We start from the raw sequence: 26,515 nt of genomic DNA, 5'->3' as shown, positions 1-26,515 counted from the left end.
CAGGAGCTGTAAAGATCCCAATCCTTTCAGGTAAAAACATGCCTCTCTCTGCGGAAAGGGCATTGGCTCACCGGTAACCAGCCAGGAGGTTCATGAGGGTTGATTTCCCAGCTCCGGAAGGGCCCATGATCCCGATAAGCTCGCGGCGACAAAACTTGCCAGACAGACATTTCAGCAGCGTCTTGTATCCTGGAAAAGAGGGAGGAAGGTGGGCAAGTTGTGAGGGCTGCCCCAGAAGTCAGAGAGCAGGAGTGAGGGAGCTGAGGGCCACCCAGTGCTGTGGGACTCCATCTCCCCCCAAGCTCCAGCCAACACGAAGGGAGCTGGTGTCCAACAACATGCAGGGAAGACCTCAAGTTCCCCACCCATGTCTGAGAGACAGTGGAGGACACACTTGTTAGCATTTGGCACATAATTTGGGATTGAGCAAGTTATGTGGCCTCAGACCTCCTTTATTACAATACCGAGTGACATCATTACAGTAGTATCTCTGGTTGCGAACGGGATCCGTTCTGGAGGCCCATTCGCAACATGAAAGGAAGGCAACCTGCAGCGGCGTGTCTGCGCACACGTGGGTTGCAATTCGCCACTTCTGCGCATGCGCGAGCGGCAAAACCCAGAAGTAACCCTTTCTGGTAGTTCCGGGTCACCACGGGACTCAACCTGAATAAACGTAACATGAAGCAAACGTAACATGAGGTATAACTGTACACTCCATGGATGGGACTCGCGTGGCGCTGTGGTCTAAACCACAGAAGGTCAGCAGTTCAAATCCCCACGACGGGGTGAGCTCCCATTGCTCTGTCCCAGCTACAGCCAGCCTGGCAGTTTGAAAGCACACCAGTGCAAGTAGATAGTTAGCGCTGTGATCTGCATTTAATCCTCACAACAATTTTGTGAGGTAGGTTAGATTAGGAATGGTGGTGACTGGTTGCCCAGTGAGCTTTTTGGCCGAGTGGGAATTTGAACCCTAGTTTCCCAGGTCCTCATGTGACATTCTAACCACTGCACTCACAATGGCTAAGCCTGGTTGCTAAGAGTGAGCCTCGAGAAAGTGTGAGGCAGCGATAAGCAGGAATACCTTTTAAGCTTCCGATTTCCTGCTCAAACTAATGACTAGCAGAAACCATGCCCCAGTCACCACCTCATCCCAGCTCTGCATAAAGGAAGACGTACAATGACATTCTTTGCCAGCGCTATTGAGAAAGAGTTTAAAAAGAGGGAGGGAGCGAGATCCATGTCGCGAGGATCAGCGTCTGCCTCCAGCTTTGTCTGTTCTTGCCAAATTTGCTCATCATTCTCGACTCCTGCAACCCTTCGCCCCACTAATTTCCTGGTATGTGCTTTATCGGAAGATGGACAGGCCATGCACAGATCCCATCAACCAAATAGCTGCCTCCCTGTCAGCAGATGGGACAAGAAGCAGAATCTATTGGGAAAGCAAGCTGGAGGGAACCACAAGGCATTTTGGGAAAGGGGTGGGGGGTGAGGCAGAGTTTTCAAAAGTTCGGAGTTCAGAAGGCGTGTGTGTTGGGGAAGTCTGTGAGAACTCGGGGCCGTCCAAAGAAGCTGAATGTGGGAAGATTTAGGACAGATAAAAAAAAGGACTTCTTCACACAGCACAGAGTTAAGCTACAGAACTCCCTTACCCACAGGAGGCAGCGATTAGGGCCAGGCAATATCTGGTTTTCAACATCACAACATATCACCAGCTAAACATTGCGATATACCGTATTTTTCGCCCCATAGGGCGCACCGGCCCATAGGGCGCACCTAGTTTTTTGGGGGGGAAATAGAGAAAAAAAATCCCCCCCCAGGTGCGGGGCTGGGGTGGGGGAGGCCCGAGCTTCCCCCGACCCCAGCCCCCAGAGCAGGCTGCTATCCGCAAGCCTTGGGAGAGCTGCGCGACTTCGCGCCGGGCTCCCACGGCTTGCGGATAGCTTCCTGAAGCCTGGACAGCAAGACCCCTCTCGCTCTCCAGGCTTCAGCGAAAGCCTGCATTCACCCCATAGTACGCACACACATTTCCCCTTCATTTTTGGAGGGGGAAAAGTGAGTCCTATAGGGCGAAAAATACGGTACTGATATATCACAACATCTGAAGTAAGGGTGGAGCTATGTAGAGGCATTGGCTGGCTCCACGGTTTCCCCCACATTGTGATTTATGCGCAGCACACAAAAATCATGATTCACAATATTTTGCCAGGTCAAAAATTATAAAACCAATATCATGATATGGACTTGAAACTAGTTTTGGACGATATATCGCCCAGCCCTAACACACACCACGATTCACAATATATTGCCAGGTCAAAAACTATGAAATCAATATCACGGTATGGACTTCAAACCGGTTTGGGATGATATATTGATATATCACCCAACCCTAGCAGCGGTTGCCACTAACTTGGATGGCTTTAAAAGAGGATGAGACAAATTCGAGGAGAAGAGGGCTATAGATGGTTTCTAGCCACCGTGGCTATGCGCTGCCTCCATGATCAGAGGCAGTTATGCTTCTGAATGCCAGTTGCTGGAAACCACAGAAGAGGGAAATGGTCTTGTGTTCAAATCCTGTCTGCAGTCTTCCCACAGGCATCTGGATAGCCCCTGTGAGAACAGGATGCTGGACTATGTGTTAAGTTGTGGGTGAACATATCAGACGACACAGCAATTCTTCGAACAGGCCAGAACAGAACTGAACTGAAGGGTTCAGTCAGCCTGCTTATATAGAGCTCCAGTACAACATAACTGTAACAATTTTCTAAAACTATCCAATCACTGAACGTCACTTTCGATCCCTTATTTGCATAACTATCTACAGTATCCCCCTGCTGGCCCAGGGTGAGAACTTCAGTACATAACACTAAGATGGGCCACTGGCCAAACCCAGCAGGACTTTTCTTATGTTCTTAGTCCCAAGCAAAGCTCCTTTGCACCACCACCACCAGATTCTTGGGTAGGGGTCATGTCCCTTTCCTCACCCCTCCTCTGTTTTAGTCCCTGTGCTTTTAAGCACCTGCCTAACAGGGATGCAGGAATTCAGCCCATGGTGTCATTCTCCAAACATGATAGGAAGCTGCCTTATACCGAGTCAGGCCTTTGGTTCATCTAGCTTAGTATTGGCTGCACTAACTGGCAGCAGCCTCCAGGGTTTCAGGCAAGGACTTTCCCAGTCCTGCATGGAGATGCTGAGTGTTATGTACTGAAGTTCTTACCCTGGGCCAGATGGCGAGGCTCCACCTACACCTCTCTCACAAGCTGCAGGCGTGGAGCTGAACCAAGCCGCTTCAGAGGGTCTGCCGGACTTCCCACAGACTCAGACCACTGCCATGCCTGACACTCCGCCAACTCCACTCGCAGAGGTTCCACCCACAGCAGCGGATCCAGGGGACTTGGTTTCAACGCCACCTAGGGTTGCGCTACAGCCTCGGGAAGAATCGGGCAGCCCCCCAGACCTGGGTACCGCTCCCCGGCGGTCTGGCAGAGTTTCCAAATGCCCAACTTATTTAAATGACTACGTTGTTGGACATGTAATACTGTCAGTCTAATGGAAGTAGGTGAAATGTAACCGATATGCTTTTGTGTCTAATTGAACCATTACGTGTAGTGCTGTATATAAGGAAACCATTACGATTATAACTAACACCTTATCTTGGTGGGAAGGGGTGTTATGTACTGAATTTCTCACCCTGGGCCAGCAGGGAGATACTGTAGATAGTTTTCACTCAGGTCCACATATGCAAATAAGGGATCGAAAGTGACGTTCAGTGATTGGATAGTTACAGAAAGTGGTTACTGTTGCATTGTAGTGGAGCTCTATATAAGCAGGCTGGCTGAACCCTTCAGTTCAGTTCTGTTCTGGCCTGTGAATAAACAAGAGCTGTTTGAAGAATCGCTGTGTCGTCTGATATGTTCACCCACAACTTAACACTGAGGATTGAACCCGGGGCTTTCTGCATGAGCAAGTGATTCAGACCTTTCCACCATTGCATCCTCTCCTTACTCTGAGGAAAGCTTTACCTGTTGAACTGTTGCTGGCAAAGCAGCTGTTGCCTGGAAGCATTCTCAGCACAGGAATTCCTTGGGATTAACGGAGGCTGCATGCACACCACACGCCAAATAAATTTGCATAACTATTATTATTATTATTATTATTGGCACACATGGCTTCCCCAAAGACTTCTGGGAGCTATATAGTTTACCCCTCACAGAGCTACAATTCCTAGCACCCTTAGGCTCCCGTTTCCCAGCTCCTTTGCAGAAAACCACTTGCTTTAAATGAACCCTAGCTTTAAAATTAATTTCAAAATTTAAATGTCGTGTGTGTCCACAGCCTAGCTCAGAAGACAAAGGCGTGATCTTTGGTACAGGGAGTAAGGGAACACACGTTGGTTCCTAGTCTAGTTCATCAACCGCTCCTTCCTGTCTTGAAGCAGTCCAGACCAGGCCTAGCGAGGAGGTGTGCAGCGTTTCAGGGAACGCCCAGCCCCTAAACGGAGAACTTGAATCAATTTTGGATGCTTTGCTGAGTTCCAGGAAGGGAGCCGAGGTCAGCAGGGCCCATCTCCCTCCCGCAGATGGACCGGCAGATTTTGGCAGAATTTCAAGATGACCTGATTCTTACTGGCAACCACTGTGATGCCAACCGCAATATGGAAAGCAAAACAGGGGGATGGATGAGCTAGACAGAGCAAGCGGCTGGAACACAGGGAAGCTGCCTTGTACTGAGTCAGGCCGCTGTATCATCTACCTTAGTCTTGTCTACACCCACCGGCAGTAGCTGAAATATACTCGGAGTCGAGAGTGGATTTCATGCTCTTTATTCAGCTCATAGTGGTGAGGAGGAATGGAAGTTCCCCCCAGAATGTCTGCTTTATATACATTATTTACACAATGGGTCCCACGTGATTGGCTAATTCTGGGATTCTCCTGTAGGCCAATCAGGTTGTGGATTCACTTCCACCTGGAACTGGATTGGGTGGCTCCTGTGGACCAATCAGACTGCTGCATTCTGGGTCCTATTGTTCTAGGACCAATCAGACTGCTGCATTCTGAATCCTATTGTTCTAGGACCAATCAAACTGCTGCATTCTGAATCCTATTGTTCTAGGACCAATCAGACTGCTGCATTTTGGATCCTATTCAACTCAGTACATGACAGTAGCTCTCCAGGATTTCGCACGCACTACTGGGCATGTGGCCCTCTCCCAGAGACTTGGCCAAGGGCAAATATGGTCCTTGGGTCAAACAGGGTTAGCCGCCCCTGGTGTAAACACTTAGGCTGTGTACCCGTGATGCTTTAAAGCACATTCTTTCCCTCAAAGGACTCTGGGTACTGGAGTTTACCCCTCACAGAGCTCCAGTTCCCAGCAAGCCTTAAACCACACTTCCCAGAAACCTTTGAGGGAAAGAGCATCCTTCGAATGTGTTTTAAACGTACAGCATGTAGGTTGACTTGGTGAATTTCACCCCATGGCTCACAATTCTTACAGCTTCTGGGAGATGCACCTGGCACCATCGCTGCCTGTAGATAACTACTCATCAGCTGCCAGTCTTGAGGTGCCAGGCTAGGCCTTTTTGCCCGCTCAGGCCTTTGGTTAATTAATATTGTCTCCTATGGTGGGGACTGTCTTTTAGTGGGCTGGGTAGGAGGACTTGTCTTCACCGATACGTTACTGGATAAGCTTTTTAGGTCTTTGTTGTTTTCAAACGTTTTCACGGTTTTAAATTGCTTCCGCGCATTACAGTTTACCTCGTCAAATCACTTGGAGATTTTATTTTATTTCATACAAGGCAGTGGATACGTGTTAATAACAATAATAATTAAAAACACCAGTGCCATACTCCAGAATGAATAAAAGAATATAAATTGAATAAGGACCAAAGAGAGATGGAGGCTGTGTTATTAATACGTCTCCTGTAGATTTTGTTTTGCTAATTAACAGCCCCACTGAGCCACTTCGAGGATTGGGGAAGGCTGCTTTGGGAAAAAGTGATTAATCTTTTATTCTCCTGCCCTTCCCCCTGCACACATTACCCCTGAACCTGCAACTAGATGTGTGAGGAGGGAGAACATAAGAAGATCACAAGATCCCTGCTGGATCAGACCAATGACCCTTCTAGTCCAGAATCCTGTTCTCACAGCGACCACCAAGATGCCTTTGACAGGAAGAGTCCAGTAGCCTTTGACAGGAAGAGATAAGGCCATAGCTGTCAACTTTTCCATTTTCCTACGAGGAATCCTATTCGGAATAAGGGAATTTCCCTTTTAAAAAGGGAAACATTGACAGCTATGGATAAGGCACTTGATGAAGGGCCCTTGCAGAATCCAGCCAGGGGGAGCTGGATTTTGTCAGACTCGCTTGATGCAAGATCCACATGGCAAATGTTTTTTAGGATCCTCGCTTAGATTCCTGTCTACTGCAGACACATGCACAGATGAAGACATCGTTGAACAACTTGGCTACTTTGCAATGTGCTTAAAATAAATAAATAAATCAGCAGCTGTGAAGTTAGTACCACCGCTAGAGGGCTCCACGACACCACAACTCTATTCATCTTTGGTCTGCCCTCCAGAAGGTTTTCTTTTTTGCAGGAGGGATATTGGAACTTCTGAGTTTGCACAGTTAAAAGTGGATTGAAATGCTCTGTCCCTCTAGTGCAACAAGTCCACTTAGGAAACGAACAAACGAAAGAATGTGACAGAGAAATGTATTGGGAAATGTGGGTGGAATGAATGATTAAAGGAAGATGCATTAATACCCTGCAAGCAAATCAGGATATATCCTTCTTGTCATATAACCACCCTGTAAACAAATCAGAACAAAGGCTCAGTGAAGAATGGACACAATCTAACCCTTGCATGAACTTTGTGCAAGTGAATAAGAACCAAGGCTCAATAAATTGGGCATATGAAGAGACCCTCAAAAGGGTTAGGGCAGATCCGCAACATTCATTCGAAGCACATTAATTCACATTAATACTGTTCACCTGGGTGAAAACTATCTGGTCAGCCTTTTCTTTGTTTAAGAAATTATTTGAAACTTCTGTTGTCTCTCCTAATCCTATTTGGCTTTGTGGGTTTGACTTCCCTTCCCAGACAATTTAATCTCTCTCCTTTTCTCTTTCTCCCTGATGGTGTTAAGCTTTCCCTTCTCCTTTTGTCTCAGACCTGATGTGTCTTCTCAATTCCTGTACACCGCCTGGCACATATGAGGTGTTTTACAAATAATACGTGAGCTCAGTTAGGCACTACCTCTGAGCCATCAAACCTACCCCTGCTCTGTCTCCTGGCCCACCAAGGCATCCTCCTTCCACTAAGCTCCACCCACACACTGAGACTCCACCCACATCTCCCCAGGCTCCTCCCCTGAGCCTCAGAAGACCTGGCAAAGCCACTCCTACTTGCACCCACCCAGATCAATGGCCGACAGTGACCTGCTTAGTATATACCCAGCAACATGCAGAGAGCAGCTGCTAATCGTGCTTAGCATTACTAAGGGCTTAAGTGTCCAATTAGCGTTAGCTTTTTTTCGTTTTTGCTTGCTGGAGAAGTTTAATGACATGTGACTAGCAGCAGGTTGCCACTCTAGAAAAGTCATTGGGGGAAGTCAATGTTTGTTTTCCTTTTTAGTGTTTATATTATTAATTTGTAGGATTTAGATTTGTTTTTTTATATGCTTGTTTTTGTGTTTGGTGTATTGTTATTTTTTGTTGTTGTTGTGTGGAAAACACTAATAAAATTTACTATTAAATAAATAAATAAAAAGAAAAGTCATCCCTTTAGAGAGAGAGAGTCTGTAGCATGAAGGAACTGGGGGAGAGACATAGGTCAGTGGTACAACATGCGCCCAGCATGCAGAAGGTCCCAGGTTCAATCCCTGGCCTCATTCCCAGCAAGGGCAGGGAAGGTACCCACTCTGACGCCTTAAGAGAGCCAGTGTGGTGTAGTGGTTAAGAGCAGTGGACTCGTAATCTGGGGAACCGGGTTCGCTTCCCCACTCCTCCACATGCAGCTGCTGGGTGACCTTGGGCTAGTCACACTTCTCTGAAGTCTCTCAGCCCCACTCACCTCACAGAGTGTTTGTTGTGGGGGAGGAAGGGAAAGGAGATTGTTAGCCACTTTGAGACTCCTAAGGGTGGTGATAAAGCGGGATATCAAATCCAAACTCTTCTTCTTAAGAGAACTGCTGCCAGTCAGTGTAGACAATATTGAGCTTGGTGGACAATACTGAGCTCGGTTTGATTTGGTATACAGCAGCTTTCTATGTTCCAAACTGATACCGGTAGTTTGGGAGGGAGGTGAATGCTTATTGAGAAGACAGCGGTTTAGGGAACAGTACAAACCATTGCATTGTTACTCAGAATATTCCATAGTACAGTGGTACCTCGGGTTACATACGCTTCAGGTTACAGACTCCGCTAACCCAGAAATATTACCTCGGTTTAAGAACTTTGCTTTAGGATGAGAACAGAAATAGTGCGGCAGCAACAGGAGACCCCAATAGCTAAAGTGGTGCTTCAGATTAAGAACAGTTTCAGGTTAAGTACGGACCTCCGGAACGAATTAAGTACTTAACCCGAGGTACCACTGTAAATGTGTTTAGGACTCTCTATTAAAGAGAGTGACAGGCAGGCATTCTGATCATGGGCGTAGCCAGGATTTTTGATGGTGGAGGCAGGCTTTTGTTAGGGGGACAGAACCTCAGATTTGTATTTATTTGGGTGGGGGGCAGCTGCCCCCCTTGGCTACATCCATGATTCCTATCAATCCTGTTGCTATTACAATGAATATACCTGTGGATTTAGGACCTCCAATGAGTCATTCCAGCTCACGAGTCCCTGCTGCCCAAGACAGCTAAGCAGGTGCCTTACTCTGCTGGGCCGACATTTTGCCAGCGCAAAGGGCATAGAAGCTACACAGAGCTCTTCCACAAGCCTACCATGTTCCTGCCCAACAAAGAGTTCTGTTGGATTCCAAAGCTTTCGTCTTCTCCTTTCTTAACTCCAGATGGATTAGTCAAAGGTTAGGGCCAATAGACAAGATTTGTCTATTCACAACAATTATTGCCTTCATTGATCAAACAACAGTTCCTTCCACACTTGGCATTTTGTCTGGAATTGCCATCCTGAACTTACTCACTTTTTATTAACAACCAGAGGGCTTAAAGACTTAATTTGCAAACAGGCCATTTGCAACAATTTGTTTATTTGTCAGATTTCACCAGGAAAGGGTAAATCTGGATTAGAAGGGGATATGTGTGAAATACAGACAAGCGTTTTTATGCCAAACATGCCATAAGGATCATGCAAAAAATAAATAAATGCACATCTGAGGAGCAACCATCCCATAATAGAGCCCCTCGGTTGTTCCCAGTCTGTTGTATTTCAGGTTCTTCTTGTGTGGCTCCCTTCTCCCCAACCCCACGACTTGATTTGTGGCAATTAATTCGCAATAAAGCACAACTGCAGCATCAGCCTGTCCACTGTGGTCAGGCAAAACTCTACTGAGGTTTCAAAGGTCCTAGTGTAGTAATGTCCTGATTGTCCCTTCTGCCCTGTTGATTGCTTCCTTTCAGGGTGGCTGGGGATTAATCAATTGCCCCTTAATTAATCAGTTCTTGTTCCCTGTGGGGAGGAAACTTTAATTACTGATGTCATCCTCCCCACCCCACCCTCTTTCAATGGCAAAGTTGACAAATGAAATAGCAGGATTTTACAATCAAAGGGGGAGGGATGAAAGAAGAGAGGAAATCAGAAATTAACGCTCCCCCGAATGGTGAACAGAAACTGACTAATTATGTGGCAATTAAGGAGCAGTGAGATGCAATCAATCATTTATCCCATCCCTACACGGAAGGGAAGCTGATAAAAGTAACAGAAGCTGAAAGGAGGAAGCTTCTAATTAAGTTCTTTGGAGACTTTGCTGAACGCAACTTATTTCTGAGTAAACATTAGAGATGGGCTTTGGCAGAAGCACTGCTGTAGAAAATAGCGCTATATTAAGTGCATTGCAAAACCAGCCATTTAATTCCACTTCCAGTCGATGGTGGAAATGCAGTTTATCAGCAGCACCAAAGTATGTAACGTGGAAGCCACCGACTAACTGCGCTAGGGGACAAGAAGGAAATTATTGCCTTTTCCTCCCTTTATGTGACTTGGCTCACTGCCGTGAGTTAGCTCAAGTTATTTCCTATGGAAGCAACTTTCTGCAGTGCGCCAACTCTCGGTGGTGTGCTGTGGTCCAGGCTGTGTTATGCGGCCCTACGGTTGCCTAGCAACTCGGATGTGCTTTCCCACAACCCCTTGCAAGTGGCAAAATGGCTGCCCAGGGAAACAGCACAAGGGGAAGACATGTGGGGAGGAAAGGGGATGATACAGGCAGAGGGGCCCGAGTATAAGGGGTGAGGGAGTAAGAGCACAATTGCAGGATGAGGTACACAGCTGCAAGGCAGGTGAATGAATAAACGGCAAACTCAGACTCCATGTAGGTTGTTCTGGTGGCTGAGGCCGGCCCTGACATTTGGAAATATTTGTCCCAGCGCTTTTGTTGTCTTGCAAAATGAACCCCAAACCACAAGCATCACTGGGAATAAAGAATAAGTTAGCAAATACCAAGCATGGTTTTCCTGCCTTTGACCTATTTTGAAAAGACGATGCTCCCTACGGGAGGGCTGAATTAAAAAAATAACATGAAATTTAGGGTTTCCACCCATCCAACCAAAATGCTATAGAGACCCTTAACCCCCACCCGAGGCATTTAAAGGGTATGGAATGCTGAAACCCAGGACTGGAGGGAAACATTATCAAAGACACAATCCCAAATATTTTCATGTTTTCATAATAATTGTTATATCAGGTTTATTAACAGTCACCCAACTGGTCACCTGGGGCGAGTAAAGCTTATTGCAGGGGACCAGGCTGGAAAGGGATGTATTACTATTCTAGGAGTTTGCCTAGGAAAGCTTTCCTTGCCAGAGCCTGTTCCATGTTTGAAATGGTATCTGGAATTTTAACAGCTGAACATGAATACCTTTCAATGACAAACTGTATCAGTGGTGGTTGGGCACCTCTGCACAAGGAGCTGTACTCAGTGAGAAGTCATGCCGTCTAACGGGGGGGGGGGGGGAGGAGCATTTGAGCACAAATATCCCTGCCAGCATTTTGCTAGGGAAATCCAGTAGGTTAGGAGGATGGCAGATTTATAATCCACCTAATCTGATCTCTCTTGCAGATCCTATCCCCTGCATTCTAAAACCTCTTTCTCTGCCTCACTAATCTTGACTTCTGAAGTGATCCTGGCACAGTAACCCTGCGAAAACAAGCTGGGGAAATTTCCACCCAAGCCATTCTCATATGCTGAGAATGTAGAGGTGAAAAACAGATAATAACAATAATTAAAAAAAATCAGTGAAACTGGATTTGAAGTGTGTGTGTGTGTGTGTGTGTGTGTGTGTGTGTGTGTGTGTCTGGAAATCTGAATCTGTATTTATTTCCATTCTGAATCAAGGCACTTCAAGGGGTGGTAAGAAATTCACTTCATTATCACTTCATTTCACGGTAACTCCACAATACAATAAAAATTCTTTCTTTTCCTTCCTTCCTTCCTTCCTTCCTTCCTTCCTTCCTTCCTTCCTTCCTTCCTTCCTTCCTTTCTTTCTCCCCCCCCTCTCTGTGTAACTGCTTGCTGCATATATTGCAGCCATGAACCTCCTAAACAGATTTGTCACCTGCCCCAAATCCTCTTTTCTGAAAACCCACCAGATGTCTGTCGCTATGCAGTGCCATAAGGAAACTGCTCTGCACATCCTCAAAGAAAGCTCTTCCTTCCTCCCAGCCTCCATTCCTCTGCAAAGCTGAGCCCCGACAGTGAAAACAGGTTCTGGGGCAAAACCCTATACTTCAGACTAAGCCCCAGAGCTTAGACACAGAACCACGGAGCTACACGCATGCAGGCAATGCCTCTTTTTGGTTTGAAGAGGGGGAAGGGGAAAAGAGGTGGACTGGGGGGAGGGAGGGGAAAACAACAAACCAGTAGATTTTAATCTGCGAGCGATTGCAAGAAAACCCAGGGAAAAAATAGGAAGGACTCTCTCCCCCCGCAGCATGAGAGAGATGCCGCTGGCCTGCCACTCAGACACGATTGCGGCGCAGAGCAGTGTGGTTACTCGAGTTCATTGACTGCCAGTAACCTCCGCCTGCCTTGAGCTCAGCTGCTGCAAATCTAACTCAGCTCCGGCAATGCCAGGGAGGGCATCCTTCTCGGCAAGGCTTGCTTTCTCTTCGTCTTCCTTTCAGCCAAGACCAGGGTCTGGTTGCTGGGGCCTGATCCCCCAGAAAGAAAGAGCACCCCCCAAAAAACCTTTCATAGAACAGTAGCGATGGTTTCCTCCACCCCCTCCTTCCCCAGGGGCTCTGCACTAATCCAGACAAGGGTCTTTGCTTGCAGCTGTGGGAGTCTGCCAGCAGTGCAACTCAGACGTTCTCTGCACGCATACTGCAGTGTGCAGGAATCGCAATCTCGGGTCAAGGGTTGAAGCTCAGCGGTTTTGCATGCAAAAAATTCCAGGTCCAGTCCTCAACATCTCCAGAGAGGGTCGGGAATTCTCCCTGCCTGAGAACATGGGTAGGCAAACTAAGGCCCGGGGGCCGGATCCGGCCCAATCGCCTTCTAAATCTAGCCCACGGGTGGTCCGGGAATCAGCATGTTTTTACATGAGTAGAATGTGTCCTTTTATTTAAAATGCATCTCTGGGTTATTTGTGGGGCATAGGAATTCGTTCTCCTCCCCCCTCAACCATGGGCCGGTCCACTGTCCCTCAGACCTTGTGAGGGGCTGGACTATATTTTGAAAAGAAAAGAAAGAAAAAAACAAATTCCTATGCCCCACAAATAACCCAGAGATGCATTTTAAATAAAAGGACACATTCTACTCACGTAAAAACACGCTGATTCCCAAACCGTCTGCTGGCCAGATTTAGAAGGCGATTGGGCCGCATCTGGCCCACGGGCCTTAGGTTGCCTACCCCTGGCGTGAATCATAGAATTGTAGAGTTGGAAAGGACCACAAGGGTCATCTAGTCCAACCCCCTGCAATGCAGGAATCCTTTGCCCAACATGGGGCTCGAACCCAGTGGTTAAGAGCGGTGGACTCGTAATCTGGTGAACCAGGTTCGCTTCCCCGCTCCTCCACATGCAGCTGCTGGGTGACCTTGGGCCAGTCACACTTCTCTGAAGTCTCTCAGCCTCACTCACCTCACAGAGTGTTTGTTGAGGGGGAGGAAGGGAAAGGAGATTATTAGCCACTTTGAGACTCCTGAGGGTGGTGATAAAGCGGGATATCAAATCCAATCCCTGAGATTGAGAGTCTTCTGCTCTACTGACTGAGCTGTCAGGGCGCAGTCAGTGGACTTCTCCTAGGAACGCCGGGACATGTCCTGATTCAAACCCATTGGCCCACCAAGTTCAATATTGCCTACACTAACCGGCAGCACCTCTCCAGGGTTTCAGACCAGGGAGTATCTCCCAGCCCTAACCTGGAGTTGCCAGGGATTGAACCTGCGACCTTTTCCATGCAAACCAGATGCTCTACCCCTGTGCTATGGCCTTTGCCCTAAAAAGCAACACAGCACAGCATGGACAAGGGGGGTCATACAACCGTCAAGGCAAGCACAGGCAAGCTTTTTACGCAAAACGCAAATTATTCCCACCAGCCTTCTCGCCTTAGGGATGGTGTGCAGCAAGGGGTCAAATTTCTCCCAGATAACTTGACCCGGGCTAGGGGGAGACAGGGGACCCAGCTGACGCTCAGCGTTTATCAGGGGCAGTGGAGGAAGCTGCTTCTTCAAGGGCTCCACAAAGTCAATCCCAAGTAGGATTAACCTGGATCTTACTGGCTTAAGGCAGAGCCAAACTCCTTTGGGCTCAGCAGATAGAGAACTGGCCGCTGTCTATCAAGCCATCCCTTCCCTCTTCCCTAAAGCTGAAGCAATGGAATAAACATTCGGGGACAGGGAGGGGGGAACCACGGAGTGCAGGATTGCGCAAGCTGTGACCTGCCAAGCCAAAGGCAGCCTGTTACTGTCAGCCACTGAGGCAACTTCCTTACTGCTCTATTGTCTGCAGTCCTGGATGAGTGGCCAAGCCAAAAGGGCAATCAAAGCCCTGGTTGGGGTACCGTGCGTGGCTAGCAAGCACATTTGATGGGGTCGCCTCTGCAAGTTGCGCTAGTGGATAAGGATTAACAGGTGGTTCCCCAGAACGACATGCTTCTGAATAGAGTGCGCGCGCACATGCACACTTTGGGCACTTCCCTGGTGGTGCTACCCTGCTCTTTAGCACTGAATTGGAGTAAACGGCAACCGGGTTTTCCATGGATTGCTGTGTGTTCTGATTAAGCGCTATAGAGCAGGCTTTTGGGGGATGGGGACAGCGGGGAAAAGACAAAACCTCTTGGACCTGTGCTTTTTAAGCATGGGACAAGCAGAAGTGTTGACGAATCCTCAGTGGCTGACCATCTGCTTGGCATTCAGAAGATGCCAGCATGGCTGAAACCCTGGAAAGTAGCTGTCTGGTCTGCGTAGACAATACCGAGCTATATGGAACAATGGTCTGACTCTGGTTGCATTTGCCCCATACATTCAAAGCACAAGGCTTCACCCCTGCCCCCCCCCAAATAGAATAATGGGAACTACAGTTTGCCCCATGGAGCTTTGATTCCCACCCACCCCCCCTTGGCAAACTACAGTGCGCAGGATTCTTTGGGAGAAATCATACGCTTTCAATGTACAGTGTGGATGTGACCTCTGTATAAGTCAGCTTCCTATGCGCCCAATGATCCCTTCCTTGAGCTCAGCACCCTTTGGCGCTGCCCCATGCTGGCGTGCTCTCGACCTTATGCTTTCCCAAAGAAAACGCCTTCTTTTGGGGGCTTTGCTTTGGGGGGGGGGCTGGTGATTGGCATTCCATGCAGAGGAGCTAATTAAGGCAGGCCACCACCTCCCACCTGCCATAACCCTCCCCCGGCTTTCTGCAGCCCTGATTTATATGCGCGGAGCAACGGTGCCGCCTACGCAGGATCAGGCTCCCCAGAGAGCTCAGAGAAAGAGAGGGAAAGATGCCCGTGGCTGGGGCAGGAAACAGATGCTAAATTTATCTCCTTATCGTCACATGTTCTTGCCTGGCATCAAGGCCTCCGATCTTCGGGGAGACGGAGCAGAACAAGGCATGCCTTCAGGTGGGGAGTCCCCATCCCAGAGGCAGAATTCCTGCCTCTGGAACTTCATGGGATGTGGGACCTCTCTCATCATGTGGGGTGTGCAAAAATACCAGAGCCCTGTGTAGGAACGGGGGTCAGGTGGATCAAAGGCTGGGGACCTGTAGCGCTCCATCTCTGTTCATGGAGGAGAAGGCTATTGGTGGCTGCTAGCCAGGATGGCGATACTCTGCCTCCGTGGCCACTGGCAGAAATGCTTCTGAATACCAGTCAATGGGATGCTCAGGCCCTGCTTGCGGGTTTCCCAGCACCCTTAACAGACTACAGCTCCCAGGATCCTTTGGGCAAAAGCCATAGCTTTGAAAGTGGCATCATGGTTCTTTAAATGTGTCATGTACATGGAGTGTAGCTTCTTTTAACAAGGCACACCAAGGATGGAATTCAGGGACCTCCTGCATGCAAAACAAGGGTCTCTGCTCCCCAAACGGTTGGCTAAATGGCAAAGGAGGAACAAGCTGATAGTTTTGGACTTGGACACACAATCATCTGGCTGAGTTTCCCAACCACTCTGGGTGGCTTCCAATCAAGTGTTAAAAACAATACACATGAGAACATTAGAAGAGATTTGTAGCAGGATCAAACCAAACGGGCCATTTAGGAGAAGGGGGATGGCTCAGTGGTAGACCACCTGCCTTGTGCACAGAAGGTGCCATGTTCAATCCTCTGCATCTCCAGGCAGGTATGGGAAAGACCCTTGTCTGAATGCCTGGAGAGCTGCTGCCAGTCAGTGCAGGCAACACTGAGGTAGATGGACAAATGGTCTGATAGGAAGTGTCCTATGTTCCTCATAGAGCATCCCCCCCCATGGCCAACCATTGTGGCAAGCCCATAGGCAGAATATGAGCTCAACTGACCTCTCTAACAGTTGCTGATCATAGAACTGTAGCGTTAGAAGGGACCCCGAGGATCATCTAGTCCAACCCCTGCAAGGCAGGAACCCGGCCCACAGCCATCCCTGGCTGGGCTCGAACCACCAACCTCCCAGTTGACAGCCAGATGTGCTGACCCATTGTGCCACAGGAGGGCATGGTGCTTCTAATACTAGAGGTGATGCAGCTGCCGTTGGTCATTACTGATAGCCTTACCCTCCATGAATTTGTCTAATTCCCCTTTAAAATTATCTAATCCCCCTTGAAAGCTATCCCACATTGACAGCCATCGCTACATCTTGGGGTAGCAAATTCTACAGCTTCCCTATGCGCTGAGAGAAGAAGGCCTTCCTTTAGTCTGTCCTGAGTCTCCTATCCTTCGGTTTCATTGGATGGATCCCATTGGATTTTATCATCATCATCATCATCATCATCATCATCATCATCATCATCTCACCCTTCACCCTGAGGTCCTGGGGTAGGTTACAAGATGAAAAGTGCTATGCACTGAACCAGCCATTTCAGCTACTGGTTAGGCTACAGTCCAACCCGATGATTTGATTTACTTAGTAGTAAGTCTCACTGAGTTCAGTGGGATTTATTCCCAAGTTAAGTGTGCACAAGATGGCAGCTTTAATTGCCAACAACCTTGTTTACGAAAGCTAATATAGACACTGGAGTTGGCAGGTAGGTGATAGCTAAGGTCTTGTAAGGCTTGCTTGCAAGACCTTAGATTCAAGCTATCAAGCAAATCCATCGAAGTGTCTAAATTCTCTCATCACCTACGTTGCTGTCTCCTTTCCCAGAAAGCTGGGCAAGAGACGAGCGGGTTTTACAAGGGAGCATAATGCCTCTAATTGCTGTTGAACCTTCACAAAGATCTTCTTTCTTGGAGGGTTCCAAAAGTGAGCAGCTGTGCTTTTGCCAATCCCCCCCCCCTTCACCACCCTCAGTTTCTAGTCCCTTCTCTTTCCATTGCACATAAGGAACTATCCCTCGATTTCAGAAGTTCAGGTGAAAGTGCTGATGCTTATGTAGCCAAAAATGGCGCCACCCAAGCTCAACTGGTTTAAAGAAAAAACAAGATTTGAAAAAAGCAAACAAACCCGCAATAAAACTATAGGGCAGGCATGTCCAAATCCGGCCCACCAATCAGTTTAATCTGGCCCCTGTGGCAGTTTATACCCTGGGGTAAAATCCTTAAAAAATCCCTCAAAAAGGTCAACAACTTTGGTCGGCCCCCACGGCCCTTCATTCATCAAATTTGGCCCTCTTTGAAAAAGGTTTGGACAGGGAGAAGACCTCAAGGCAGGAGAAGACCTCACAGCAGTTCAGTGAGGATTTAGCATGCTTGGTGGGCATGCAATGCTGGCTGACTTATGGGGCAGGGTGGTGGATAGGAGTGTCATGGAGCACAACTAATGGGAACACTCCATGCTGCAACATTTTGTTGCAGGTCTTCTTTCCTATATCACTCAAGCAAACACTGAAGCCTCCCAGTTTGCATTCAGGAAGAAAGAGAAGACAAGAAATATGTCCTAACTAGCCGGTGAGCAGGCCAGGCTGTTCCTGTGACTCAGAGGCAGATGTAGCTTAGTTTGGTACATTAGTCACAATCCTCCACACGCTTCTTCCCATTATATTCCTGCTTAAGAGGGATGCCAGCAAATCACATCTATGCACAGGCATGTACACGTGCAGATGTGTGCATGTGTGTGCATAGATGTTTGCATGCGTAGAGCCACGAGGGACCATGGAAGGAGAGACTTAGAGGAAAAGCAGCGGGCCCTGATTCACACGTGTGCACAAAAGCCGGGAGAGCATCCTACCTCTCTTCCGCCACCAGGAGCCCTCCCGGACGGAATACGACAGGTCGACAAACTCAATGTCCACAGCCGAGCGCTTGGGCAAGTGGGAGAACCGTTGGGCTTCCGTGATGTGGTTCTCCACCTTCTTCAGGTGGGTGGTCAGGAGGGGAGCATCCTGCGAGCCGGAATTGCACACCGTGTCCTCCAGGGCGATGGAGACGCATGCAGGGTCAAGGCTCTTCTCGGCCATCGCCACTGAACTGCAGAAAAAGGGATGGAGGCATCAGGAAGCTGTTGGGCTAGAAGTGTCTCACTCACTCACTCTCTTACGAAATCCAGAACATGAGCCCATAAGAGGAGCCTGGCTGCTGGATCAGGCCAATGGCCCATCTCGTCCAGCATCCTGTTCTCACAGTGGCCACTCAGATGCTCATGGGAAGCCCACAAGAAGGCCCTGAGTGCAACAGCGCTCTCCCCTAGCCAGCTATAAATATTTCACAGTAACAGCAAGGTAATGAATAAGTCTCTTGGGTTGGGTACTTCCATGCTGTGTTGGTTAATTCTTGTTCCCACCTCCTGTTCTTAGACAGAGGACCTAACTCTTGACAGCTCTTCATCCCTGGATTCTACATCTACATAAGAAGAATGTAGAAAAGAGGAAACTGAGAGGAGACATGATAGCCACCTTCAAATATCTCACATGGAAGAGGGAGTGAGCTTGTTTCCTCCTGCTCTGGAGGGTAGGACCCAAACTAATGGATTCAAGTTGCAAGAACGGAGATTCTGATTTTTTCTTCAAAGTTACCCAAGTTAGTGACCATTGCTGCCCCTTGTGGAAGCGACTTCCATAGTTTAAGCATGGACAAAGGCTTCCTCCTGTCAGTCCAGTGTTCAGCTTCGCTGGATGTTCCTGACATCTTTGTGACCAGAGATGGTGAAGACTGATTGCCTTGCACCCCTGAGCTATGGGCCATCTTTCCTCCCTGCACAGAGACACCTGCTTGCTCCTATGGCCTCCCCCGCCCCCCATCCCTTGGAGCACCGAGGTCTGAAAGCCAGCAGTCACTTACTTCGTGTTTCAATAATGCATAGGCCTCCTATTATTATTCTTTCTACTGCCTCCTGGGCCCAGCTCCTAGGCTGAGGCAGCAGAACAGAAATGGTCTCCTGCTTCCCATTGTGTCCCCAGTTCCCCCCCTGACCCCACCTCCAGGCATCATAATCTCCTCTCTGCCAACTAGGGGAAAGAACAAGAGGAGAGTGCCGGCCATTTTTTTTGCAGAGAAATAACCAAGAGGGTATGCTGTGACCTACCAAAGGTCCCAAGGAAGTCCATAGCTCCCCCTTATAGCTTTGAAAACATCTTGCCCTCGACACAGAGGCAGGGCTTCTCCTAAATCAGGGTGGAAAACCTGAGAACCAAATGCAGCTATCCAGGCCTTTTCGCCTGGCCCTTGGAGTATTCTCCTTTTCCCAGGCACAGCCCATCTTGACCTGACTTCACAGAACCCAGATAACAAACTGGCAAAGGGCAGGGCAAAAACTAGACAGCAGGCATTGAAAATATTCCAGTGATTCCATACCCTCCAACATTTCTCTGATGAAAATAGGGATGTCCCATTCCATACTGATAATTTTACTATATTTATACCCCACACATCTTACTGGGTTGCGCCAGCTACTCTGGGCAGCTTCCAACATATATAAGAACATAATGAAACATTAAACATTTAAAAAACAACTTCCCTATACAGGATTGCCATCTGATAACTCCATACCCTCCAAAAATTATCCAATGAAAATAGGAACATCCTGCCATACGCTCTAACATTTCTCCAGTGAAAAGAGGGACATCCTAAGGGAAGGTGGGACATTCCAGGATCAAAACAGAAACCGGGGTGACTTTTCTAAATCAGGGATGTCCCTGGAAAATAGGAACACTTGGAGGGTCTGTGATTCAAAGCTTGGGGAAACATCCTTCTTCTTGTGGGCTTCTCCCAAGTGGGCTGGTGGAAGAGTAATGGAGCAGTCTATTCTTCCTCTGGCAGCCTGCATGAAATACCATGCGTTCACCTGCATGCAATTTCTGGTCGCCTGTGGTGACCAAGTGAGCTGTTAGATATAAGGCTGGCATAAGGTGAAGAGCACAGCGATCATTCGTATTAGAAGCGGAGTGTTACAAAGGTGCACCTATTTTTTAGTCTTCAAAATTGATATACCGCTTAACCGGGGGGGGGGGAATCTATAAGTGGTTTACAGAAAACGGCATAAAATATTCATTAAAACAGACTTTAAAGCAGCAAACACAATAAAATGATCGATATATAGATTAAAATCGACATTAACAAAATAAACAAACCTAGGCAATAAAGTTACATGTCTGGGTAGGCTTGCCTAAACCAAAAAGGGTTTTAGCAGGTGTCAAAATCAATGAAGCAAAGGCACTTGCCTAATCTCAATCGGCAGAGGGTTCCAAAGAACTGGTGCTGCCACATTAAAGTACTGAGTTGATGTTGGTTGGCATCTGAGAACCACTGAGTGGAGGAGCCCCAGTCAACGCCCAGCCACACAAGAGCAATTTGAGTGTGCGAATGGACCCAGGTGCCTGAAAGATCGTTCCATTGCCGGGCTGTTGTGCAATTGCGTCTGGAGTCTGCAAGCGTATGACCAAAAGGCTCCTCAGCCTTCGCCCTTCGTTCCCACCACCCTTCCTGTTCCCTCCAGCACCCGAGAGAGATTTTGTAGATAAAGAAGAGGCAAAACCAGCCTCAAAGGAAAACTGTTGAACAATTCCCATAGATTGCAGCCACAGCAGAAAATCAAGCCTAGCCTGCGCCAACAGCCAGCCTCCATCCTTGCTATGAATCGAACGCAGAGCTGGCCACTCAAATCCAGGGGCAAAGCAAGAAAGAAAAGGTGCCACAATGGAAGAAGCCGTAGTGCAGGAACAGGGTGCACTGTGCAGCGGAGAAGGTTTGCAAGCAAGGGAGGCTAGGGTGGTACAGTCACCTCTTACCATCAGCTCTCAAGGCAAAGCATCAAAAATGCTTGGCTGCAGGTAGGCAGGCCACAAGAACTGGCCTCCTCTCTGTGTTCTGGAAGCTTGCATTTAAAAACGGACCCTACGGGGTAATAATAAGCAGAGAGCTGGACAGGTTTCTGGGGAAGTGTGCACCCGTGGGTGGGCAGAAGAATGCCAGTGGGACCCTCCTCTTCCCCCTCCTCCTCCCCTCTGGGCTCAGCCCACTCTGCTCCCTTGCAATTCTTTAACCCACATTTCTGATCACTGCAGTTTCCTGTGCAGTACGGAGGCACAGAGAAGTAAGCAGCCTCGTTTTGGGGGCTGGGCTGGCACCTGTCCTTGACATCAGAAGCGCCACAAGGCGCTGTCTATTTCTCCCAGTGTCCTTTTCCTCCCCCCCTACCAATAAATAAATAAAACATAATCAAGATCTGCCCCCGGCTTCAATACAAAAGCATCCATACCACAAACGCACATTTTTCTTAGTCTAAATATTCCTTAGAGGAGTGCAGAAATGCCACTGAAATGGGGTGAGAGGTGTGGGTTGGTCTCCTAAAGACCCTCTCTCCCCACAGGTTTCAAACCACATGTGATCATGTTTCAGGGATTTCTTTTATTTCTGGTTAAGCCAGCAAATGGTGTTAAGATGCACTGCTTATTTGCAATCTGATCTCAGATCTATTCAAGAACAGGCCAGTTGGCCTTTTCCTGTAAATCTTGCCTGCTCTTTACTGAAAACTCATCAATTTCCCCACCCCGTGGAATCCCCAAACAGTACCCCCTATGGATTTTGGACTCCTCTTCCCAATTTTCCCTCTGCATTTGAGATATTTCACAAGTGAAGCCTGTCTCTTTGCATGGTTCCTGGGAAGACAAGTTCCACCAAGATCACTGGGGGCTTCCAAAAACATGCAAATGATCCGGTAGCGATAATCTTTAGATAATCCAAATATTGAAATCCCTTAAATACCCCCTCCCTTCGGGTGAAGTGATAGTTGGGAGTTGCAAGCCTCATTCCTCTAGTCAAATTTTCTTTTTAATGGCTTCCAGTTGAGGCAATTATTTGAAAACAAAACAAATGAAGTTCTGAAGGCATTTTTAGGGCATCAGAATTGCTTGTCTTCTGGGTTTGGGTGGGATATTTTATATGTGATAAAATAATAATAATAATAATAATAATAATAATAATAATAATAATAATAAACAACCCTTTTAAACCAGCTTAATGCAGCCATCATAATCACACATTTCCACTACCCCTTCCCACAATCTTCCAAAATTACAGGATGGGAAGTTGATGTTTGTGTGTGTTAGAGAGAGAGAGAGAAATTCTGGCAAATTAAAATGCACTCCCACCCCTGAAGCTCATCTCAGTCTTTCCTGATGCTACCAGAATGAATTCCCTTTCCAGGACTGAGAATTCCATCCTCATTCTCTTCTCTCCACCTGCCTCCCCAAATTTGCTGCATCCCAAAAGAGCATCCTGCAGAGAGGGCAACTCTTAGACCAACTCAGACCATAAATCCTCTCCCCCCCCCACTGCCCCGCCCCCCACATCAAACACACAAGGACCTTCTAATAGGAATGCCAAAAAGTTTGCTGCACTAGAGATGGGGGGGGGGGGCGGTGGCGGGGGGGGGGAGGAGGAGCAGTCTCTCCACCTGCGCTATCCAGGAAGGACAGGCAAGCTGGTCCTCGATTTCACCTTGATTTCAAAATTTATTAATATTATTAATCTTCCCCCCCAAAAAAAACCCTTCTTCCTTGCCCCACCTCCCCCCCTATAAGTGAGGGGGAGGGCTTCTCATGCACACACCCCAGAGCCACTGATCTCAGTGCCACACCAACATCAGCCTCAGTTCAAGCAATGCATGGAGGGGACGGACACCCCCAACAAAAAGGGCTCATTTTCAGCAGGGAAGAGGGAGGGGAGGGTGTCAAAAGATGCTGCCTACTTCATCTCCCCCCCCCCCACCTTAGTTCAGACTCACCTCGCTCTCTTCTCTTCCTTTTTATTGCTGGCTCAGCTCCCTCGCGTCTGGATGTGATGGACAGCAGGCTCCCCTTTTCTGCTGGGGTGCTCGGGGCTTTTGGGTCCTGCCTGCCGCCACCCCCCAAGCTGCAGACATGTGGGGTGGATGGGTGGGTGCTGGCGTCTTCTTCTTCTTCTTCTCTCTTCCCCCTCCCTCTTCTCTTTGCAGCAGCAGCGGTTTCCCCCGCTCCTTTTGGAGACAAAAGGGAAAGGATGCTGAGGGATGGACGGAGGTCCTGCGCTCTCCTCTCTCTCTCTTCCCAAAGGATGCTCTGCTGCGATGGGCTGGGCAGGGCAAGGACCAGCCGGCTGCCAAGTAGTGACTGCAGAGCAGACCGAGAGAGGGCAGCTCTCAGCTCCTGCAGCCGTCCTTCTCCATCCTCTCAGAGGAAGGTGGTGGTGGGGCTTGGGCTTGGGGGGGGGAGACGCCAGCCAGCCAGCCCCCCCTGCTCCCCACTTCTCCTCAGCCAAGCAGCAGCCCCCTAGCAGCCCCTCTGCCCCGGCTGGTAGTGGGGAGGGCTCCTTTCTGCTCCATCAGCCCGACGCCGCCGGCTCCTCCGTCTCTCCAGGTTCATTCCCTCCTTGCTGAATGTCACAAGCACCAGCTAGCAGGGCGGGCCGGAGGGGGGGGGAGAGGGAGGGATTGCTGGGCAGGGCTTTCCAGGCAGGTTTCTGCTTTCCCAGCCAGCATAACAGCTTCCCTTAAAGGGACCAGCCGGCTGTGCTCTTAAAAGTGGAGGGCTGGTGGAGGAAGAGGAGGAGGAGGAAGGAAAAAAGCATCATGCCAAGAACTGCAGCCCGGCAGGCCCCCGCGACACGCTCCCTCCTCGAGGGGGCGCTCCTGCTGCTCCCACAAAAACCCCAGCAAGCTGCTAGTTCTCTACAGAGAGGGCTAGAACGTTTCCCCTGGCCTCCACTTTTAAAATAAGATAACAGCTCTCTCTTTTTTTTAGCTTGTCATTGATTTAAATTATTTTCTGAATGTTTTTAACAGGTGGTTGGGGAAACCCAGCCAGATGGGTGGTATAAATAATAAATTTAATATTGTTGTTATTATTCTTACTGATGGTTATATTGTTATAATGGTAATTATATTGTTGGATGGCGTCTTGTATTTCTCCTCTGGCAACTCCTGCAGCCAAGATGATATCAGGTGTATTGCTTTCCTTTCCTTTGGACCACATCCGTCTTATCGTCTTATCATCTTGGTCATACACGCCGCCCAGGCTTGCCCTGGAAAGGTCAACTTTGATGCTGCTAATGCAGCAAAAACAATGCAGGAGCGAGTTACCAGTCTCTGCAGCCACAGCAGCAGCTGTGATTCTCCAAAGGTTTGACTTCATTGTCTCTAGAGAGAGAGGAGGATGCCCATTCTTTTTGTAAACTGCTTTGAGATTTGGGTCTCTTTTTGTCTTTTTCAAGACTCAGTATATACATTTTGTGAAATCAAACGAAATAAATGTGATATTATTTCTTACCCTCCCTTCACCATGAGGTGCCATTGTGGATTAGAACCATTTAAAAATAAAATAAAATACAATATTAAAAACAGCGGTCAGCCCTAAAAGCTCCTAAAAACAAGAAAAAACTCTCCAGTTAGCTGCAGTGATAGGGAAAATGTGGTTGGAATCCCAGCAGCCCTTGCAGCTAGCATGGCCAAGGGGGTGCTGGGAGTTGTAGCCCCACAACATTCTAGAGTAGGCATGTCCAAAGTCTGGCTCCTATTGCTGAAAGCAGGTAACCAGCAGGAAATGCTTCAGCTCAGCCTTTGCACTGTTGACTGAACACCCCCTGCTGTGCAGATAATGGAGAAAGCTCGTAAATTGTATCCCTTCTGGCATCCTGACCAACTCTATTACGCTGGTGTAAACCCTGGTGCACCAGAAGCCCAGAATAGCAGCAAATAAAATCCACTCATATGTCAGCAACCGATAAGACTTGTCAACTAGTTCTTCCAAAGTCTTCCTAAATTATAAAGCTCCAAAATACAGGCCAAAAGAGAGCAGGTCTGGGAAGAGCGAGGCATACAATGGGCACCACCGGTGAAAAGGCCCTGCTCCATGTAGCTCCTGCCCTGTCATTTGATAGGGTGCCCACTTGTCCTCCTTCCTGACATGGAAGTTCCCAACAGCTGTTAATCAAGCAAGGAAGCACACAGGTCACCTTTCTCACAGTCAGGTTGCCTATGTCCTGGCCAGGCCTGCACCCAGTCTTGTTTTTGTATGATCTTGTTTGTCTTCAGTACCCAAAATTATATTATCAACATATACAAGCAAAACAGTTGTTTTCCTTCATTTGCAAGGAATCATACAAAACAAAGTGGTACTAATAAAGAAAAGTTCCAGGGTGGCAACAGAAAGCAAACTAAAAATGCTTTTGCAGTTCATCAAAACTATCCAGGAAAATCAAGTTATAGGAAAACTGGTGCTATTAAGAGTAATCCTTCTTGTTGGTTAATTGGTTTGGCAACTTCCATGCATATGACGGGTGATGCTAATTATTTCCCGCAAGAGTTAAACGATAACTAATCAGAGGCAGCTACAGTTGCAAATGGCAACAAAATATCTGTGAAAGGAAGAGGAGCAGGTTTGCAGGTAGAAATACTGTTTGTAATGAAGTGAGAGCAGTAGTTTACTTGCTCAAATTAACAAACAAGTTTTGAGAATTTAAATTCTAGATTAAAATTTATTACTTAATTGAGAAGGGGATTGTAACAAAAGCACTGGGGCCTAATTTGAATAGTAGAGTGCCTGGTATCTGGTGGGCAGACTCTTGTTAGGAGAGCTATGAGATTCAGGTGAGGGTCAGATGCCTTGCCAATCCCAGCAGGTATATAACAGGAAGACCCGGCCTGCCCAGCATTATAAAAAGCTCAACAACTTTGGGGCAAAATCCTAAAAAAGACCCAACAACTTCAATCCTAAAAAAAGCTTTGCCGGCCCTCACGCATGTTCGCTTCATCAAATCTGGCCCTCTTTGAAAAACGTTTGGACACCACTGTTCTAGAGGAAGGCTGGACCATATGGTCCTTCGGTCAGATCCAATAAGGCAAGAATAAGAAACCCTTCAGATGTTGCTGGACTACAGTTCCCATCAGCCTTTGCAGTCAGCATGGCCAGTGCTTAGAGATGATGAGAGCTGGACGCCAACATCTGGAGGGGTCACAGGTCTCCTGTAACTGAACCTTAGGGGACACCACAAAAACCACTGAAACAGGAGGAAGTGCATCAGAGCATGCAAAGAGTTTGCCAAGCATCCACACATTTTGAATTAAAAGGGGCTTCTGAGCATTCATAGAAGTGTGGCCATTTCCTTCTACTAGTCTGCAGACTTGATCTTTAATGCACTTCCATCATAAGGGTGGGAGAAATGTCTCCACTATATTTCTGCCTCTTCCTAGGGGTGGGTGGGGGAAAAAGCCCTTGCTAACACGTTATCAGGACTTCCCCCTTCTTCAAACCAAGTCTTCCTTAGGTAAAGGTAAAGGGACCCCTGACCATTAGGTCCAGT

At 48.0% G+C, this 26,515-nt stretch overlaps 1 protein-coding gene across 1 annotated transcript in view; it reads right to left on the bottom strand.

The window, feature by feature from the left end:
• Window positions 1-23,751, bottom strand: part of ABCG4 (ATP binding cassette subfamily G member 4) — a 40,273-nt gene extending 16,522 nt beyond the window's left edge. Inside the window, exons 1-3 of the mRNA XM_083481024.1 lie at window positions 22,965-23,751; window positions 17,973-18,211; window positions 72-189 (exon numbers count right to left, since the gene is read on the bottom strand). Coding sequence (XP_083337150.1) covers window positions 72-189; window positions 17,973-18,201 — 347 coding nt within the window. The 5' untranslated portion in view covers window positions 18,202-18,211; window positions 22,965-23,751. The remainder of the gene's footprint in view (window positions 1-71; window positions 190-17,972; window positions 18,212-22,964) is intronic.
• Between the last annotated feature and the right edge of the window lie 2,764 nt (window positions 23,752-26,515).

The sequence above is a fragment of the Podarcis liolepis genome (assembly GCF_965112155.1).
Source record: "Podarcis liolepis genome assembly, chromosome: 16".
In the NCBI taxonomy this organism is placed as follows: domain Eukaryota; kingdom Metazoa; phylum Chordata; class Lepidosauria; order Squamata; family Lacertidae; genus Podarcis; species Podarcis liolepis.
The sequence above is the reverse complement of the archived record's forward strand: the minus strand, read 5'-3'. Positions and strand labels throughout refer to the sequence as shown.